The sequence below is a fragment of the Suillus subalutaceus genome, assembly GCF_016647625.1.
Source record: "Suillus subalutaceus strain FC151 chromosome Unknown DFJ58scaffold_1, whole genome shotgun sequence".
Classification (NCBI taxonomy): Eukaryota; Fungi; Basidiomycota; class Agaricomycetes; order Boletales; family Suillaceae; genus Suillus; species Suillus subalutaceus.
The window spans coordinates 305,687-323,234 of NW_024540250.1; the positions used below are offsets into that span (position 1 = coordinate 305,687).

The 17,548-nt window shown below is 48.2% G+C and overlaps 4 protein-coding genes across 4 annotated transcripts; 2 read left to right on the forward strand and 2 right to left on the reverse strand.

Moving 5' to 3' along the window:
* Nucleotides 1-995: 995 nt before the first annotated feature.
* On the forward strand, nucleotides 996-2,667 carry DFJ58DRAFT_740341 (Indoleamine 2,3-dioxygenase; the record flags this gene model as incomplete). The annotated part of the gene is made up of 2 exons (XM_041387085.1): nucleotides 996-1,307; nucleotides 1,359-2,667. The coding sequence occupies 2 exons, from the start codon at nucleotides 996-998 to the stop codon at nucleotides 2,463-2,465; spliced, it is 1,419 nt and encodes a 472-aa protein (XP_041251157.1). The 3' UTR covers nucleotides 2,466-2,667.
* Nucleotides 2,668-4,566: 1,899 nt separating this feature from the next.
* Nucleotides 4,567-6,787, forward strand: DFJ58DRAFT_648628 (uncharacterized protein; the record flags this gene model as incomplete). The annotated part of the gene is made up of 9 exons (XM_041381483.1): nucleotides 4,567-4,859; nucleotides 4,909-5,440; nucleotides 5,490-5,577; nucleotides 5,635-5,702; nucleotides 5,754-5,895; nucleotides 5,943-6,321; nucleotides 6,373-6,487; nucleotides 6,539-6,631; nucleotides 6,683-6,787. The coding sequence occupies 9 exons, from the start codon at nucleotides 4,567-4,569 to the stop codon at nucleotides 6,785-6,787; spliced, it is 1,815 nt and encodes a 604-aa protein (XP_041251158.1).
* Nucleotides 6,683-10,731, reverse strand: DFJ58DRAFT_3259 (uncharacterized protein). The gene is made up of 5 exons (XM_041379870.1): nucleotides 10,332-10,731; nucleotides 10,222-10,276; nucleotides 9,697-10,169; nucleotides 7,701-9,639; nucleotides 6,683-7,648 (listed from the first exon to the last, which is right to left on the reverse strand). The coding sequence occupies exons 1-5, from the start codon at nucleotides 10,515-10,517 to the stop codon at nucleotides 6,927-6,929; spliced, it is 3,375 nt and encodes a 1,124-aa protein (XP_041251159.1). The 5' UTR covers nucleotides 10,518-10,731; the 3' UTR covers nucleotides 6,683-6,926.
* Nucleotides 10,732-11,695: 964 nt separating this feature from the next.
* DFJ58DRAFT_648241 (Chloroperoxidase) lies at nucleotides 11,696-12,721 on the reverse strand (the record flags this gene model as incomplete). The annotated part of the gene is made up of 4 exons (XM_041381463.1): nucleotides 11,696-11,924; nucleotides 11,977-12,190; nucleotides 12,241-12,444; nucleotides 12,499-12,721. The coding sequence occupies 4 exons, from the start codon at nucleotides 12,719-12,721 to the stop codon at nucleotides 11,696-11,698; spliced, it is 870 nt and encodes a 289-aa protein (XP_041251160.1).
* Nucleotides 12,722-17,548: the final 4,827 nt, after the last annotated feature.

Genomic DNA, 17,548 nt, shown 5'->3' on the forward strand with positions numbered 1-17,548 from the left:
CGAGACAAAATATCTCAACATTATTTTTTGCCTTTCTCGAAATTCTATTCGTTCCTGTGCATAATTGGTATTACGTGATATGACTCGAAAGGCGCCTCCGCTGGGACATCCACAGCGATTCGAACAACTTTTGAGCAATGATGCCAGCGTTCACACAGCAAGTTATCACACCATCTCTCACTTGAGCTGAATGATAAGGTACTCTGATATATGGCTAAGTTCTGCCGGAAATTATTCACACTCTCCACAGCAATAAAGAGTACTCGGACATAATCATGCGGATACAGGTACTTTGGAAGTCGTCAATTCGCAAGATAGGACGCGGAGTTCTTGCCCCAAAATCCCGGCGACATGGTTACTGGGTCGCTACAGTTCGCTACATGACTCGAGTTGAAAACGAACATTGCTAGATCTCACCATCACAGTGCCTCGAATCTTAGATCTAGGCTGTGAAGATCAGCATTGGAAACGAAACATCTCGCCAGCGCTGAATGCGTGCCAACAGGTAATAGCCTTCCGTGTAAAGCATGTGTCGCCCTTTTAGGAGCTATGCACTGAAAGGGGAAATGTATAGGATCGTAGCAAGATGGTGACACTCATGGGACCAATGTCAAAGGGTTCCTGAGTAAGATCCTACTAATTAGCCAAACTCGACAACGAATTACAAGGAGTTCACAGGACTGAGTGTGGCACCGAGAATGATCGGGGTTTCGTGCCAACACCCCGCAAGTTTCGGTCAACTCCTGCCTTGCATGAAGTTCCGTTAGTTCTCACAGAGGCATACGCGCCCAGTAATGCCGTTTGGGCACTATCGGCGCTGCCGATGCACACACATCAGTGCAAGCACTGTGACTAGGTAACCTTGAATCTAGATGATATGATCTAATCGAGGACACGCATTAGTAGTTCATGTATAAAAGGTGCCCGGGTCCTCTGTTTCTCGAATCACAATAAAGTCCTTGCCTGCGAGTCATTCTCTGTCCATTTCACTCGCAATGTATCCAATCGATCTACTATCCCCATCCCATCTGTTCAGCAATGTCCTCTCGGTGCTCAACTCTGTCCAGCTTCTTAGCAGGAAAGAGGCACCAGGTGCACAACCAACCCCTGCAGACTTCGAAGTTAATCTTCAAACGAACACAGGGTTTCTCCCTGAGAAACCCATCCCACGGCTTCCCGCAGCTTACAGCGCATGGGAGAATGCGCTTACACGGGCTCAGGAAGTGCTCGTACTTGGGGAAAACCTAACAGAGCAAGACACCGACAGCCGAGCTGATGGTGAACTTTGGAGATCACAAGTGCGGGGGGTAAGTGAATTTGATATGCGAGGGTGGAATCACGACTTACATTCAAAATAGCTCCCCGTGATCAGCATCAATGATCTAAAAACAGACACACAATTGTTGCGTCGCGCTCACAAAGTGCTCGCCTTTCTTGTTCATTTCTATGTCCATTCCACACCACCGGACCAGACGGCCGGTTCGGTACTTATCCCCCGATCTCTCGCAACTCCGTTGCTTGAAGTATCAAACATCTTGCGAATGGCTCCGGTACTTACATTCGCCGACACTGTCCTATGGAACTGGGATCTCGTAAACCCAGAACTTCCTGTTACGATAGAAAACATGCGTTTCGGCGTTGAGCTCTTCTCAGGCACTGAGGATGAGCGGAATTTTTGGTTCGGTAACGCAAAAGTTGAGATGTTGGGTGTGGAGATGCTCCACCTTTTCAACGAGTACCACAGTCTCCCCAATGTTTCCGACTTCGCATCCGTCTGCAAAATCAATCGGCTCTTGACCCGCCTCGTGACAATTGTCGACCGGGTCGAAGAAACCTTGACAGCCATGCGAGATCTTGTAGACCCCTCCACATTCTACTGGCAAGTGCGGCCATGGTTCAATGGAAGTGCTAGTGGATCATCTAGCCCAACATGGGTTTTTGAAGATGGTCCTGACGCTTCCACACTCGACCTCAGCGGACCATCGGCTGGCCAAAGTAGCGTCATGCACGCACTTGACATCTTCCTAGATGTCGACTTCAAACTCCAGCAGCGTCGGTATCCTGCCCCCTCGGAAGCAAATAAGCGATCAGATCTCGGTTTTATGGAGAGAATGCGACGGTATATGCCCGGGGCACACAGAGATTATCTCTCCCATCTTGCGAACACCACTCGTCCCCTCCGGGAACTCGCGAAAAGCACACCTGCTGTGAAGGAGTCATATAATGCAGCTGTGTCGGCAGTCAGAAAGTTCCGGGACTCGCACATACGCATCGCATGCTTATATGTCGTCTCTATGTCGCGATCAACGGCGATACCGGTCGGATGCCCCGTATTTGCGATGATGCAGAGGATGGAGCGACAACGGAATCAAACAGGGCACTCGACTGGCACAGGCGGTAACGAGTTGTCGCTGTTGCTGAAGTCCAACCGTGATGCTACCGCACGGGCTGCTATAAAGATATGAAAGAGGTATTGGTCTGACATGGACGGAAGGCACTTACTTTATCATAATAACCACCACTATATTTCAACCGCAACCATATTATCCGCAACGAGCAGCGGGCAGGTATTTATTAACCGAGATACGTCATTTTGTGTAGCCCTAGTAGACGCGCCTTGAGCATGATACATTCACATTGTAATACTTTACCCAGATTCACATATTTATCATACCGATACAAATAACAGAAAGCAGTCACTGTCTGCCAATGACATACTGTAGTATTTTTCTTGACAAGCAATTTTTTCGACCAAGAAAAGGAATCAGAATGTGGGGTTGATGTTTCGCCAAGACCGATTCCAAAGCATATGCATACTTGGAAAGCCGGATACCTATTACCCGTGCAGCGTGTGTCCGAAATAAGTAGGCACCACCAGAGACCACCAGGTACCACCGGAGTCGTATATCGGTTCGCGCCAGGGACTCGGGGAAATACTATGTGTCTGGTTGGTATTATTGGAACGAAGAAAATGTCTTCGTCTAAGCTTTGAGATGATCTCGAGGATACACCGGTGCTTCTGGAGCGAGGCTTGACGTTGAGGACACCGGTACCCGGACGGCAAGAGTGGCGAGCGGAAACACGACAAAACCGCTAAAACGACGGCGATACTACGCTGTGCACGGACTCAAGGTACAGATCGATTCTCGATACTAAATGAAACCCGGACTCGGAAGGAAATTTGGGTGACCGGCGGGTATCATATGTGATAGTACTGGGAAAAAAAAAGATATTTCAACGAAACGAGAATGTGGCGCGAACCTCGAGGCCTCCGAAACTCAAGCGCTTGAGATTCGCACCAGATGGTTATCGCGAAGAAATAAACATCGGTGCAAAGAGACATTTTTACATGACGTTCTCATGGCCAGGCCATATTCTGAATATCATATCTAGAGCACGTTCGGTCATTTATCATAATTTCGAGGGTGCACGCGCGCCGATGATCACATATACATACATAGCTAGCTTCACTACAATGAGATGAGACCGGAATGCCATTGATATATTTTACAGACCAGAATTTCATTGATATATTTTACAACTTACATACACTCGGGAGCTCGAGCATGCGGCGCAGCGGCACTACAAGAAGGCTGATATGAGTTTGCAGCCTGTTTTCCCCTCGATGAACGCTCCCACATGCCTACCGACATTCCTCCGACCTCGATCATGGTCGTACTCCATATAGGACCTCTTCTTTGAAACCATCGGAAGGCCACAATGCCAATTGTAGAAAATATCCCGAGGCCGTGGCTACTGTCATGCGGCAACTTGAACTACTACGTAGCTAGCTACATGTGCACTCCCTCGACGACGTCGATGTCATGTGAACAAAAAGTGGACACTAACTTTAGATTCCGGATATATGGTGACGTGAGCTCGAGGATAAGTACGTGCACCACGTTATCACATCTCGTAGTCAAAATACACCGATAATCTAGATAGAATCTAAGATTTCTGCGACACTCCCACCGGTCCATAATCTGTTTTTTTCCCCCAGTAGATGGGATGATTTTTGCAAATCCAAGTCACCGTGACAAGCAGGTGATGGATGCCGGTGACCTATCCAGCGGTCAATTTTTAATGTTCGCTGTCCGAGTCGTTCCATAGAATCTTGACAGAATCCGACCGATTTTCGCCTATTCACAATCATACTTCTTTTTTTTTAGACAAGCGAGTACCTTGTGCAACAGACGTATTAGTCTAGCAGGCCTTGCACAAAGATATCTACTAGAAATACCGGTCCGAAGCCTACAGGAGATCTGGTCTATAAAATTAGCTATGCGCTTTCCCCTAATACCTGGTCGAAGAATGTCGGGGTAGCAGAATTTTTAAAGAATGCTTGCTTGGAGGAGCATCGATTTATCATTAAATGATTGCTTAACGCAATGCAAGAATGAACTAAAACTGTTAAACCAGCTAGCCATAGTTCTTAGTAGACCAACGCCACAATTTGGCAGTTCCTGATTACGTGATGAACGCGTTAGCAAACTAATGTCAACAAACACTTTGAGGGGCGCGTCTCTTTCATCACGATTACTTTCACTGTCTTTCAACTTTGTTGCCATGTCTCAACTTTCATCAGGAATCTGTCGCCGTCTCAATGAGGCTCCTCAGGAAGAGATAGATCAGCTTGCTTCTGGGCATACTGTGCAGCTGCTTTCCATCAAGAAAGTGGCCCCGACACCTAGCTCGACCACCGCCACCGACAGGTTTCGCATCATCATTTCCGATGGCGTCCATTTTGTCCAGGCAATGTTAGCTACTCAGCTGAACGATCTCGTAGCAAATGGAGACATAAACAAAAATACTGTGGTGGTCATTGACAAGCTGGCCTGTAACTTCGTACAGGACAAAAGGTGAGTAGCTTTTGGTGCAATTTCTATCGCCCTTTACTAATCCATCTAGATTGATAATTATTCTCGACCTCCACGTGGTATCACGAGACGAAGAGAAAATCGGGTCTCCTACTGCCCCTCCTCCCACCCAAGATGCACCTGCGCCTTCTGTTGTAGAGGCTGCATCCTCCTCCATTACTTCACCAGCTACTTCTTCGTCTACTAGTCAGGCGAAGCAGCCTCAGCCACAGCCTCGCACTGGTCCATCCGGCAGAGGGGGTAGGTCAGTGTACCCCATCGAAGGACTTAGTCCTTACCAGAACAATTGGACCATCAAAGCTCGAGTTACCCAAAAGTCTGATATTAGGACTTGGTCGAATCAGCGTGGAGAGGGGAAACTTTTTAACGTCACATTAATGGACGAATCCGGCGAGATTCGGGGAACCGGTTTTAATGCAGTCGTTGACGAACTATACGAAAAGTTCGAGGAAGGCAAAGTCTATTACATCTCCAAAGCCCGAGTGAATCTCGCAAAGAAGAAATTCTCGAATCTTCAGAACGATTATGAGCTGAGTCTGGAGAAGAACACCGAAGTTGAAGAGGTACGTACCACCACTCTACCGCCGAAATGCTGGACTCATGATTTTTTAGTGCCTCGAGACCACCAGCGTGCCTATGATGAAGTATAACTTCGTGGAATTGTCTTCGTTGGAAAAATTAGAAAGGGATAATACTTGTGGTAGGTGCTTTGCAATCTATGTCGTTTTTTCTCTTATATATACTCCATCGCTACCAGATGTCATTGGGGTCGTCAAAGAAGTTGGTCCCCTCGGCGAAATCACATCAAAGGCGACAAACAGGACGGTAAGTCATGATCCACCCGTCAGTTACCTGGGGATTCTAATTCGGTTGAAGATTCCGAAACGCGACTTGACCATCGTCGACAAGTCGGAATACTCTGTTCGCTTGACCTTGTGGGGAAAACAAGCAGAACAATTTACAGCTGACGATCTTCCTGTCATTGCGTTCAAAGGCGTTAAAGTTGGCGACTTTGGAGGTATGAATTCTTTTCGCTCATCTTAATTGGAACTCACCCCACCGAAGGTCGCACTCTCTCCATGGTCAGCTCAAGTATCATGACGGTATCGCCTGATATTGAAGAGGCGCATTTGCTACGGGGATGGTACGACGGTATCGGCACTGACAAAAATTTCCAGTCGCACACGAGTGGTTCATCTGGTGGATCCTTTGGTGGTTTCAATCGCAATGAAATGCGGCATCTTAGCGACGTCAAAGAGTCTCAACTTGGCATGTCTGACAAGGCAGAATTCTTTTCCACTCGCGCCACTATTATGCACATCAAGAGTGAAAGCATTTCATATCCTGCCTGTCCCACTCAAGGTTGCAACAAAAAGGTCGTTGATTTAGGTAGTGGCTGGAAGTGTGAAAAATGCGACAAAACTTTCGAGCGACCCGAACATCGGTATGCTCGTTTGCTCAGTCCTTCGGATCCAAACCTAACTTTGATTATTAGATACATTATGTCAATGGCAGTGGCTGATTGGTCCGGTCAGGCGTGGTTACAGGGCTTCAATGAGGCTGGCCTGGCCGTCTTCGGGAAAACCGCAGATGAAGTTCATGAAATCAAGGTCAGTACAAATCTCTCGTAACTTCTCTTGATGTTGACGACCATATCATAGGAGCGCAACGAAGCAGAGTACAACGCTCTCATGGCCCAGGCCAGCGGCGTTACATTCAACTTCAGCTGCCGTGCAAAGCAGGACACATACAATGTGAGTCTTTTCCATTTGTTACAGGTTTGAAATAATGAATAGGTTCCGTAGGATCAAACGCGTGTCCGTTACGGAATATCGAGAATCACTCCTCTCGATTATCGCGAGGAAGCCAAACATCTCGTCGAGCTTCTCAAATCTTCTTGGGCTAAATGATTCTTTCGCCAATATATTTAGTTCATGTACATTAGGCCTCGTCTATTTTTGCTTGCCGTTGTGACAAAATACTGTAAACATTTGTCAAGTAGTTGAAATGAAAACGTTCTTTTATCTTTTACGGCGTCCGAGTAAATAGTCAAGGGGGATCTAAAGGATAGTGATATACTTTCCTAAACACCTGCCAGATCACACCGAACCCTTCGAGAGCGATGTCTACCGTTTGTTGTGCGACTGGGGGTAAATCCAAATTCAATGGCCAAGAAAAGGGTAGTACGTCGATGAGAGAAAGCGAGGTCTCATCTGGGGGTGAACTTGGTGTGGGTGCGGGTGTCACTTTTTCCGCGGCTGTTTCCGATGAAATGGGTGATGGAGGCGAGGAAACCGGGGGGAGGAAGGCGGTGTGTGCACTAGAGCCCTGCATCGCCGATGATGATGTCAAGTATGATGTTGATGGCGTTGTCGAGGCTGTAGTGTAGTCAACCGAAGGCTTTGCATGCGTAGGCGCATGGATAGTCGTAGTAATAAACACCGTCTCGATCGACGCCTGAGAATGATGATCGCGCCAAACTGGATCATCAAGTGGCGTACGTCGATCAAGGGACTGCCTCATATGCCTGAATTCAGCTCCGAGGTTAAATAAAACCATGAGAACAAGAAGAGCGGGCGCTGTCCATATCAAAAATTGAAGTAGTTTCCCCAGAAACCGGACGCTGATGTGAAAACGGTCAACGTGCGACTGGGCCCTCAAGGAAAGTGTGGGGGTGAACATTTCTTCCAGTATGTAATGGACCAATCTGCTGCCCTGTTGAGATGCGTGTTGATAAGCAAGGTTGGAACGTAGTAAATGTGCGTCTAGGCCTGCAACACCGGAGTGAGTAAACATCGAGATAAGCATATTCGCTACTTTTACCTGTTGTGGCTTCCACATTAACTTCGAGTTTGCCAACAGACATTGTGAATGTGGGCAGCAGTATGCCCACGTACCCGTCATCCCTGGCTTTGCCTTTTCCTCGGCGGAGACCGTCGGTGGGGGTCTTGACCAAATAGTCAATCTGAACGTCCCCAACGAGATCACCAACGTGCACCCTGACCCAGGCAGCCCAATTCTTGCTTCCTAACTTATCCAGAGAGGATGACAAGTCAACGTTTGACCCCTCCGCGTGCTTGGTAGCTGAGCTTATTTCAAAGCGGACAGGTATGCCGTCGATGCTCGCGCTCGCGATTTCCGCAGAACAGTCAATGGGCGATGCGTTGTCTGCATGTGCGAGTCCAAATTCCATCCAATCTGTCTCCATTTCACATGGAGCTGGATGGGTTACCCGAACAGCATATGCATTGGTAGATGTTGCGTGATCAAAACGCAAGGGTGTCACGACGACCATGACGGAGGGGATCATGAGGGGACCATCCCTTTTTCTTCTCGAAAGGGTGTTAAACATCGGAGGGAGAGACACCCCAGTTGCTACACGGTTCATCCCAGTTGGCGTCCGTGGCCGACTGGGAGGGCGCCTTATATTTTCAAGGGTATCATCTGCTGTAGAATGTCTTGTTGGGATAAGCGACCTCGCTATGGAGCGTAGAGCAATACGCCCTCCGTCAGACCCACAGCGCGACAATCCTCCACGCTGCAGAACAGTCCTGCGTGTCTGTGCATCACGGAGGTTGCCTGATATGTTGTAAACCTCCACTGTTGCGGCTTCACACTCATTGCGGATGATGGTCGCAATTGTTTCTGCATCTGCAGCGAGCACAGAGAATCGGGGCAATACTATGGGGATGGGGTCTGGTTCTTCATCTGAGTTTAAGTTTGAGCCCCCATTGAAAGCACGCGGACGGGATATGACAAGGATTGTGCCAGTGATGTTGAATGTGAAGACATTTTTTGATGGGGGGAGTATATCGTTCATGTTGACGTGAATGGTTAATGATGTTGGGGGATGAGGAATGCTTTGTACATCTGAGTTCGCGCGGCTACGTCCTTCCGAAGTCAGAGGCATCGAGCTGATGGATGACAGAGTGCCCGAGGGTGTCAGAGAAGTCGGGGAACCCTCGAAAGAGTAGTCTGACACCTGGTCTCCTGGAAGCGGCGCACGCAATAAGGATGAGGTCGAGCCGGCCGATGAACTAGAGTCGTGTCGTGTGGCTAGCATAGGTGCTTGGAGTCGCGAATTCGGATACGATTCCAATGGCGACGACTGAAATTCCAGCGAGGCTTGCCTCGAAACCGGTGTCGATGGGGGGTTGACGTCGAAGCCCGTATAACCTGCACCTCCTGTGACAGTCCAGGTCGGTTCTTCTGCAGGTGCCCAAATGACATCGGATCCTCGCGCCTCCAGCCCTACATCCATACCCAGCATCGTTGCCACACCAGGAAACCAAACACCTTTCGCCGTTCCCTTGTACTCCAGTTTCATCAAGATGCCCTCCCTTCCACTCGCGGGATCGCTGTCCTTTCCAAGAACATGACATGTCATTTCGCCCTTCACCTCTTTCACTCCTACGCGCCGCCGGCCATCTTTACTGTCCATAGTCTTCATGGGTGCTGCCCAACGAACACGAAGACGATCTGCAGATGGGAATGTCCCTAGGACAGCAATACCGCCAGAGCTTCTGTCCGTGTAAGCGGAAGAGTCAGACGACTCATCGTCTGCCATGTCTGCGTAGGACCCTGATCGCGAAGGACGAGTCGTCGTTCGTGTGACGTGAGGCTCAGACGTAAGCTCCCATGCGCCGGGATCCTCTTCTGCAGAAGAAAGAGAGGCAAATGAGGAGGATGTCGTTGTAGGGCTTGGAGGGAAAATGCGAATCTTGACATTGTTAGACAAACAACGCGGGAGGGGGATGGATATCTGTATTTATAGTACACTTATAAGATGTAAATTCACGCCATGGTAAAAACGACGTACGAGGAAAGGAGCCTTCGGGGGACGACAGACATAAGGAACCCAGAGATCTAAACCAGCCATGAAATGCATATTATTACGCTCTCCTACGGAGCCTCTTCGCATCTTTGCGGCAGAGAATGTAGAAACCCTGATCGCACTGTCTTCACCAAACCTTGGTGGAAATTCCTTGGGCAGGACGTAGGAAATGTTGTACCCGCTTACAAGGATGTGACCAGTGTACTTGTCGTCCAGAGGCGGGATTGCAGTGTGAGATGTAGATGAGGAAGAGGATGCACGAGAGGCTGGACTCATGACAGAAACGCTGGACGTTGGTAGACCAAAAACAGAGGAATAAGATTTTTGAGAGCGGGCCGGTAGATTGAGAGCGCGTGCAGTGTTGTTCAGTAGTGGAGAAGTTGTGGAGGAAAAGTTGTAAGGAACAGAGTTACTGTCAGTTGGGTGAACTTCTGATCCCAACATCTTCAAGTTTCCCTCTTCAATGTGATGGTAAATGGGAGGAAGGGAAAACTGAGAATGAACGCTTACCGGGAAATAATGGTAATGTAGAACCAGGAGAAACAGCATCCATAGGTATTGAAAGCTATTTGATGAACTTTAGCCCATTCGTTTTAGTTGACTGCGACGAACACACATACCTTGAGATACATCTTGATGGCAATGCCATCTTGACCCTGCTTCGCTTTGCCTTCGATAGCAAGACGTGTTACAACGTTTAACTTTGGTTGCTGCTGAGCAGTCGCCGTAAAGGTATGAGACGATGCATTCGCTGAGAGTGGTGGACTGATTGTACGCGCATGTCGCGATTGCGCAGGTGCATACATAGAATTCGCGTGTCTATCTGGCGCGCTATGATAGTTGATTGAAAGCCCAGGAAGCGGAAAAGTGGACCAAAGACAAGTTCTGCTGTCTTATATAGCGCACAAAGAGGCCTGAACAGGTCACCTAGAGGCCTGCAAGCCGTTTTTGTTGCTGTGCAAGGAATGAAGAACAAAAAGCGGAACGGTCAGCGGGAAAGGCGCGTTTAGTTTATTTGCCACAGACGCGTTGCCGGTTACACACAAAAAAGGCATCAAAATCTCGTTTTGATCACAACCGTGGCCCAACAACCACTTTTTTGGACGGCACTCAACGCAAGGCCAAGCAAGCTCGGCTTCGGAGCAGACTCAACTCAAGGTTCCGTCAATATTATGCCGACATGATGACTATCATGTAGACTACCTAATTCGTAACCCTCCCCCCTGCAGCTGGCGCTTGCTTGTCACTTCTGCTCGGAACGCCGCCGGGCCACTGGAAACTGACAAACGAGCACATTCTGGCAAGGAACAGGTCCTTGTGCCTGCAGACTATGTAGCTACCCATGTATTAATCACGACCACAAATTGGAACCATTCCCTAGCCAGACGTAGCAAAACTAACAGGCCACCAACAATCTCATCAATCCATCGCAGAGCTCTACGACGACTTACAATCGGCAGCCACGGTGTTCGATGGAGGTTTATTCTGATTTCCCCTGTGAGATTGCTCAAATCCATGCCTTACTACTACAGCAAGGCTCGCCGTGCCACACATTCATCCACGCTGATCGGTATTACTTAGAAATGGTACTTGTTGTGTATGACGACTGCAAGGTGCTGTCGACAGCTTGCCTCACAGACGGGTCTCCCTCGTTCAAGGCTTCAAGCTACTGCAAATGCACACAGCCACAAGCGAGTTGGGTTCCTTCTTGAACACTTTCGCAATTTGGTGGTATGTAGCCCAAATGTGCACTCAAAGTTTTTGTATTAGTACCCTCGAGTATGTGGAGGCACAGCAGCAGCGCTGGTCTTTAATCAGGTTCATTATAGCCCGTAACTTCTGTCATCAAAGACGAGTGAAACAAGAAAATATGTATCCGAATAAGCAATGAAAAATCATAATCGATCGTCGTCAGTAGTACGTAGTAGTCATAAAGTAAGTACACCGTGACAAACTAGGCGAGTATCAGTATCCGCTTCGGGAGTCATTTCAAACAGGACCACCGTGTTCTGCAGCCTGCTGTGCTACTTGCGTCCCAGTCCTTCTCGTGCACGCCGAGCTCGATTTTCAGTGCAAGCTTGTTGAAGTTTATCAGGGTCAGTCCGTGAGAATCGCGGACGCGCGACTCCCAGCCTTGTGGAAGCTGTTCATTGAGAAGAAAGCTGTGTAGGTCATCCACACGACCTCCCATGGTCGAGAGTAACAGCGAGGCACTGACAGAATGGTTAGGATTGTGCTTGGAAACGGACTGATGAAATCAAATACTTTGCGCAACCAAATAACTTGTGGAAAAGTTTAAGCGTAAACTCCTTGTTTACTGCACGTGAGACTGCACGACGCTTGCCGAGCAGCTTAGAAAGATCCTTAACGTTAATGACATCATTGCCATCCTTGTCCTTGTTGGAAGCTGCCGCAAGTAGCTCCTCAATATAAGGTACGTGCTTCGTCGATTGGTTAGGTTGGAAAGCAGCGTCGAGGCCTGAAAATAGATGATTCGACATTCAAGAACAACTCCATCAAATTGCTTACGTAAGAGAGATGCGTCATGTTCAATACCGTTGTGCATGTCGAGTTCTTCTAAATCAAGGGTACCATGGTTGAAGCTTTTCTTAAGCATCCGAGCAGCATAGTGCGCGACAAATGAGGATAAGGTAGAACTGATGTTGTAGGTTCCCTGGACATGGCGATCAAGCTCGACAAATGATATTCCACGACCACTGCGTGAAATGATGCCTAAATTTTCATGACGTCATACCAAGGCACATCGAGATTTGCAGAATCACTGACCGTGGTTGGCTAGTGCATTGAGTCCTGGGCACGAGCAGCGAGAGTCGGTCTCCCCAGGAGCCCTATACTCGGGCCAGTGCCTTCCGTAACCTGGGTGGCCCTCGGGAGTGACATCACCGATGCGACGCTTCTTCTCCACGAGGTTGAGGAGCGTCAGGATGATATCCCAAGACCTGATTCTAGCCTCATAGAAAAAGTTGGACACATTAGAGGAGAAACCCATTTCACGTCCGGAGCGTCAACGATAGCTTAGCCTGATCGAAGGCGTGGTTAAGGACAGAGGAGTAAGCGCGCTTCACCTAGAAGTATATAAGTATAAGAGAACCGAATAACATTCAGATCGGTGGGGTTTGGGGACTCTTTTGCAATATAAGTCGACCCGAAATGCGCGTGGGGGCCATAATTTGAAGCTTGAAGGAGCGTTGCGCCGTACAGAAAGGTTATATTGCGGCCATTTGCAGAACGTTACATAGGCCAAAAAAAGAGGCACAAGAAGTCAAACCGACGAACTTTCGTTCAACTTCCAACTATCAATCGCATGGGAAGTGACCTACACACCCAGACATTCGTGGTATCTGACCGGACATTTTGTGTCCTGTTTGGCTGTAATATTCACCAGTTGGCTACAGTGGAAGTCACCAAGGGACGGCAACTCTGCCTAGGCTGCAATTATGATCCATATGTGCTCAGATTAAAATTTTGATAGGAAACATAGACAAAAGGAGCGTAAATCTAAATTTCCGAAATTTCGCCTGATTACGTAATTGTTCACTTTTACCGTCAAATGCCTCCTACCAACAGATAGAAGCAACCGAAGCAGCAGTATGCTTCATCATCGAGGTGCTTTGACAATGGGCTGATAGAGGATGTTTTTGGAAGTCTTTCTGCACCCAGACTATGTTCCCGTCTCAGATACTGAAAGTGAAGCAGACTCCAAGTCTAACTTTAATTGGTTTTAATTTTATTTGTACTAAGCTAACGGGTCACGTGATAACTAGCGTTGTTGCGAGCGACAATGTCTGACTCAAATACCTTCCACTCTCAGTTACTCAGTCATTCAGTGGGCGTGTTCGGCAGTTGAAGGGACAGTGGACATTCCTCACCGCAAAGCACATTTCACCAGAGCTTGATGCATGCCCTGATCAAGACAATATGTGCCTTTTATCGAAAATCTTGGCAATATATGGATGCTTACACGTGTGCAATTCAACCAGCTTCATAGACAGTGTCCCATGAAAGGTCTTAATGCACATCAAGCTGAATTTTGCCGTTAGGAAATACAAATTACATCGTTACAGTCCTACATTGATGATGAGTTTGGGCGTTCTTGTCGAGTAATCACGGAGTCGGCTGTCAGATGCCGCTTACCAAAATAGAAAACTCCGACAAGCTCCGCTCGAAGTTCACTTTTGGCTGACGAAAATTTTGAAACTTGAGTTTTTTGAAAAAGTATTCTGATAGACTTACTGTACTACTCTAACATAGCACATTTGTGATGTTTTCAAGACGAAAGAAGTTTTTATGAAGGTGTAGATAGAATTACAAGTTTTGATGTCGGTAGTTGCCGCTTTTGAGTGACTTACACTGTAGCTCTAGGCAAAATCGGTCAAGCTTTACTTCATTTGGACGACGCTTACCCGACATTCCATTGAGATATAGTCGTAGAAGTACCGGTAAACAGGCAACCCTACAACAAAGTTTCGCTTATTTTACCCGAAAGTGGGCGGCAGCAATTCATGAACGCGGAATTTCATTGATCATCATTCTTCTCAGCCGCATCGGCAGCTTATCGGTTCGCAGATTTCCAAGCCCCACGCAGCTCAGTGCCTCTGTTGTACGTTGTCGACGATGAGTGGATCTATCCAAGACTTGAAGCCAAAACCACAAAGGACTTCCTGGCGCTGCGGGTGAGATGCGAAGAATTTTGGTGTCCTGTTGGTCCGAGCTCAGGCTGATCTTGGAAGCGGCTAGTGCATTATGTAAATAGTTTTTGAAATAATAAGTTTAGCACCGCGGACAGGCCGCCACTGGCCTATCAAAATAATAACTGTAGTGTCTCGAACGAGTCTAGCCACGTACGTGTTCAATATTCAATTTCTAGCCAGACTCCCAGTCTCACTGCGCGAAAGCGCAGGCCGTGTGCATTCTAAGAAAAAAATTGCTGAACGGTTTATTGTTGGCTTGTATTATAATAACTTATTGCGTTAATATACGAAGCAACGAAAGCTGGTAGATAACTCACGGGGAAATAGTACGGGCCATGAGCGAGAGCTCAGCCTGGGAGCGGACAGAAATATGCAGAGGTTTCTATGCACCATTGTGTGGGGCCTTCGGGCTCTGGCATCGTCGTGGCTCGCCAAAATTTCTCTGCAGTCTTCTTGTCTCTGAATAGTAGTATAGTAAAAGAGGTGGGGGATGTGCTGCGGATTGTCAAGTAGGATACGAACCAGTGAGAATATCCGGGAAATGGCCACTCTGGGGCCACAGCTTAGGCCTTGGTGGACAATGGTGCCGCTTCAGCAGCTGGCCTCGGGCGGAGTTTAAACGCTGCTCGACAGTGGTACTTCCGAAACAGCGCGCTCTCAGGCTTGTGGTCGGTGGTGTGTACAGTCATCTCATATCAATTAATCTGGTCTATCTACCTAAGTCGCACATGATATGAAGAAATCCACAAACACACCGAACCAAACTACTCTATGCATGGACTAAGCGACATAAATCATGAATGTCGCGATAGAGACAGGCGGGAGACACTGAGGAGCTCAGATGAGTGGGCAGGAGGTCGGGACACAAGACAGAGACATGGGTGTGCAAGAGTGCAGATCATGCACAAGGATGGCAGCAGGCATAAGGTAGTGGGAGGGCTCATGTAAGACGGTACGAGAGCCTACAAGAGGAGGCGCTTGAGGATTCGACTAGTGAAGGAGAACACTCGATGTAAGGAAGAGCGTGGCAGGTGCAGGAGAGCAATATCAGGCGCGAGAAGATAGCAGGAGGTGTTGAAATCAGGAGGGTGCAGCAGACAGGGATTATCCACTGAATAATATTAGTGCAATAAAGCAGCAGAAGGAATAGACAAATGTAACCCACAAGTTAGTAGGCAGTAAGGCGGGTACAGCCTAAGAAACAGGTGGCGGACGAGAGGGCGGGAGGAGCGGCAGACGGGAGGCGCGATGGTGATGGGCACATTAATATTGCAACTCCGCTCGAACCTAGCCGCCGAAGCCCCAGACTTTGGCTCCAGAGTCTACCGTACATGAATAGCCCAGAGTAGCCAGCCGCCAGATCCCTGACTTTCACGAATCTGATTAATGTTCCAAGTAATAGGTCTCTTTCACCACGTCAAGTTTTCCTGATTGGCACTTGTGGTACTGTGACTCTTCCGGTCCATGAACTGACGGACTGTCTCTTCTTTCAAACGGCAAGCAAGACATACTTCAAATGTGGAGTCTGTTGTTTTCAAGTTGGTCTTGGCGAGGTGTTTGTAAATTGTAATGTTGACTCGGGACGTACGGGAGTCCGTTCTCGACTGAATAAGAAGGCTGGCTCCGTGGCCTCGCGAGTTCCGAGATGAGTTTTTGAAAACTTGTGGTGTCGTCGGTCTTCTTAGCATCACGATTTTTAGCACGCGCTGATGGGCCATTCAAAGATCTCTTTGGCTTGATCTTGGCATCTACTCGTTGCACTACCACTGGTTTACTGACGGGGAGGCGTGCACAATGCCATTTTGGGTAGCAATCTCGCTTCGCTGTAGTAAGTCCGCGTATGTGCAGGCTGTGGCTTTCTTTCTGTCGGCCTCAATGCCCGCAATGCGTGGTGCACTAATGTCCATCTGATTGTAGGGACTGTGTTGATGCAATGTTGATGCTGATGTACTGTACATGGCGGTTATGGTGAGCCGCTTTGTATCGTTGCCTGCCAGTGGTTGTACATGTTGATCACTGCGGACCTGACTCCCCCTCCTTTGAAACTGATAGCTCTGCTCAAGTACCACAATCTCCAGGTCCCTTTCATAGCCACTGTGCTCCCTGTGCCTAGGTGAAATGAATTGTCTTGTTCTCTCGTCCCTATCATGAGTACAGCTGCTAGCTGTTGTTATCCCTCCGTTGATCGCTGAACCATCCATGATGATCCTAGGCTCTTTCTCGGACCTCCGTCTTCGTGTCTATTGTCGCCCTAGTAACTTGGGCCACCTTCCTTCTATTCAGTCTGCCTATGTATAATGGCATACTAGGTTATCCTCGGCCTTATAATGGCATACTAGGTTATCCTCGGCCTGAACTTGCCGCGTCGAATTCGAGCCTTGGTCACCCGCTTGCGACGTAACGCCAAATAGTAAAAATTCTCTCACTACACGATCCAAATCCGACACTGCAGTATTCCTTTGATTGGTTTCGTCTGCGGGACTTGAGATCTTAAGACTTCCTGCTTTGGTAAAGGCGAAACAACCCAGCGGTGTTATATCGTGTTCGACTACTCCGAAGTACTCCCAGAGCCAGAGATGGGCTCCAAGGCTTGAAGAACCTAGAAACTACTAATTGACTCTCATTTTGTCTGGTACGTTCTCCCCTCTGGCCACGGCTTTCTTCGCAATGATTCCGAATTTCCAAGCACTGGTCTTCGATTTCGTTTGCGGGTACCACCAGACCTTCCCCTGACCGCGGATGTATAGGCGAAGCTCCCGTGGCGCGCATACGAAACTCAATAGATTGCGACATTAGAGCACACGAGCCGTCTTCCTTCTCCCCGCGGGCCGCGTGAAATTTCGGTGCTACAAGCCAGCGGAATTCGTCTCCACATGGCAATTCTGTGTTGGTGTGGAGTTACAAAGAATGCCGCCGGACTCAGGCTATCGCATATCACTGCTGCGTCCGGGGGATATACTATTGATTTTAGTTGCCTGAGCTCCAGTGCTCCGTACAAAACATATTTTGACTTCGGAATGTCCCACATGCACGCATTAGAGTGTAATGACGCTATCTGTAGCTTCACATGAAGACAGACCGTGTCGTTGAACGTTTCTGACAACGAAAGGTGAGCGAGATCTAGC